Source organism: Coffea arabica, chromosome 5e (genome assembly GCF_036785885.1).
Source record: "Coffea arabica cultivar ET-39 chromosome 5e, Coffea Arabica ET-39 HiFi, whole genome shotgun sequence".
In the NCBI taxonomy this organism is placed as follows: Eukaryota; Viridiplantae; Streptophyta; class Magnoliopsida; order Gentianales; family Rubiaceae; genus Coffea; species Coffea arabica.
Window position 1 is genome coordinate 46072501 of NC_092318.1, and position 2564 is coordinate 46075064.

Here is a 2564-nt window from a genome sequence, read left to right on the forward strand (position 1 = left end):
GGTTTCTTACAATTTTTACTTATCAGTGGAAACAAATACCTTGTTAGATCTAGAGAAACCAGCAAAGGATAGACTTATTCCAATCTCTCCCTCCATAGTCAATTGATTATCCTCATGTGTATTTGACTATTTCAATGGTTGGTAACAAGATGCTGTCGGGGTATTAAAAGAAAAATTCAAATATGCATCGCAAAGAATAGCATATGAGCATATGGACGATTAACATACAATTCTTCTGGCCATCCATGTTGGATCAGGGGCTTCTGTCATCACTAGTGGTGACAACACGGTGTGGTATAGACAGTAATATAAAATATAAACATTAACAAAAACAAATATAAATATTAGCACAATAAGATTTTGTTATATTAGTATCAATATTTGTTATATTATTGTCTACACAGTATCCTATTGTTGCCGCTAATGATAGTAGAGGCTTCCAGTCCCATGTTTTTTCCTATGTACCATGGCTTACTGAATAGTAAAATTTTTCATTGAAAAGTCTTATTCTAAATCAATTACCCTTCCTAGCTATACATGACATATTTGCTCCTTGCATTGCGTAAGATCTTCAATAATTCAAGAAATCAGTGAATAACTTAATCTCATTGTATTATCATAATTGGTAGTACTAACAATAGCAACCAAAAACCAGAAACGACATACAAGTGTCCCAAAATTAACTTTTACCGTAGAATTCTACAAAGAATCAAGCCCATTGTTAAAAATAGCAGTAAAAGCATCCATTCTTGGCTTGGAAAGGGATAAACCAACCTCAATATCTCCATCTGATTCTCTACTCCCACTAAGAGAAATGGCCCCTGAAGTTTCAATCGAAATGAACTCAAACTTTTTAGGCTTTCCCCATCCAAAATCCAGATTGTAATAGTTATACCTTGGTGAGCCTGCCACGGAAACAACCCTGTCCAAATTTATACCCGCAGTATCCGGCAACCACTTGTCAGCATCATCGAAGAGTGAATCATTGTTCTTCAATCTCTGATGAATGCCCTCCCCGATTGACTCAACTGCAATTGGAAATCCTTCTTCTCCAATTAACTTTCCATTTTTTTCATTTTTCCTAATAACTGTTTGGCAATTGCCAAAATAGTTGGAAGGTAAAGGTGGATCCATACGTCCTCTACAATCAGCCAGGCAACAAAAGTGCTCCACCTCACCTTCACCCACTTGTTCTCCACTTGGACCACGACATTTTACCAAGCAAATCCAAACATGGGCACAAATTACCGTAAATGATGATAAATGAACTAATTGTGGCCGTTTTTGCAGGGCTAACCTCTTGAGTTTTTCGATATTGTTCCTGCTAATAACAAAAGATCTACGAACTTTGTCTGTTTTGGTCATAGGTTTTGCTGTAGTATCAGTAGAACTCTCATTTTGAAAAAGCTTTATGAAGACGACCCCTTGGTCCCAAAAAATTGAGCCAAGTCCCTTTGTGTCTTTGATCATAGTCCTATCGTAACATGGTGGAGAATAACTTACTAGAGTTGCCGCAGCATCATCTCTGTCGATATTATCTTCAAAAAATTTGGAGCTCAAAGCAGCCCACGTCTTCATAAATCCGAAAATGCTGCCGGCATCTCCGACTGTGTGGTGATTTGAGATTCCAATAGACATTCCACAGTCTGGAAATAATGTAACCTGAAGAGCAAGAACTGGGGTAATCCTGGCTGTGGATCCGGAATCATCCTCAGTAGATGGTTTCAATTCAGGAATCAAAGGATGAAAATCACGACAATTCCGTGCATGGTTTGCTGTAAGATAATTGAAATCAGTCGTGGTACAGTCGGCAATGATTAGTGCTAGTGAACTTCCATTTTTGTAACGAATTTCGGGCGTGCCAGAATTTGAGTTGGAAGGAACTATCAAATTCCCGGCTAGGGGAAGAAAATGTTGGAGTGTCAAGGAGAGTGAATGTTCAAGCTTAGGAATGATGTGCTCGATGAAATGGGCTCTAGAGAGCTGAGGTACCTCATAAAGGACGAGGCGTTGGATGGGGGAAAAGTGCAACCACGGCATATCAAGGAATGTTAAAGGAAGAGACATTTCAGTGGCCGCCGCAGACGACGGTGGTGACACTAAAGAATGCTTAAGCACGGTGACTGCATCGGCTGTAGCCATTTTACCTTGGTTGGTGCTATTTGTGTTTGATGGAAAGATGTTCTTCTATTAAGAAAACAAGGAAAGATGTTTTCTCTTTTGGTCTGGTTGGCGGATGGATATATCATAAATATGAGCTCGTATTGTAGTGAAGAGCGGCGGAGCACAGGCACGGGTGAAAAAATAAAATTTTTTTTTTTGTCGATACAGGGTGTTCGGGTCTATCCTTACGGGGCCCGACTAATCCCTTGCGATTCGGGCCCGGCGCCTCAACTCGACCCGAATGCGATAAGTGCGCGGAGGAATCCAGTGGAGCGGAGACTCGAACTTGGGATCTCAAGGGTCACCGGTGAAAGGCGCTACCGCTAGACCATTCACGCGGGGGCGGGTGAAAAAATAATTGAGAATGCTTCAGTTGAGTTTTGCCTAATTTAGTGCGGTTT

General features: G+C 40.6%; 1 protein-coding gene across 1 annotated transcript; it reads right to left on the minus strand.

Annotated features, from left to right (window-relative positions):
* Positions 1 to 587: 587 nt before the first annotated feature.
* LOC113743602 (phenolic glucoside malonyltransferase 1-like) lies at positions 588 to 2228 on the minus strand. The gene has a single exon (XM_027271652.2). It carries the CDS (start codon positions 2140 to 2142, stop codon positions 700 to 702), a length of 1443 nt encoding a protein of 480 aa, XP_027127453.1. The 5' UTR covers positions 2143 to 2228; the 3' UTR covers positions 588 to 699.
* Between the last annotated feature and the right edge of the window lie 336 nt (positions 2229 to 2564).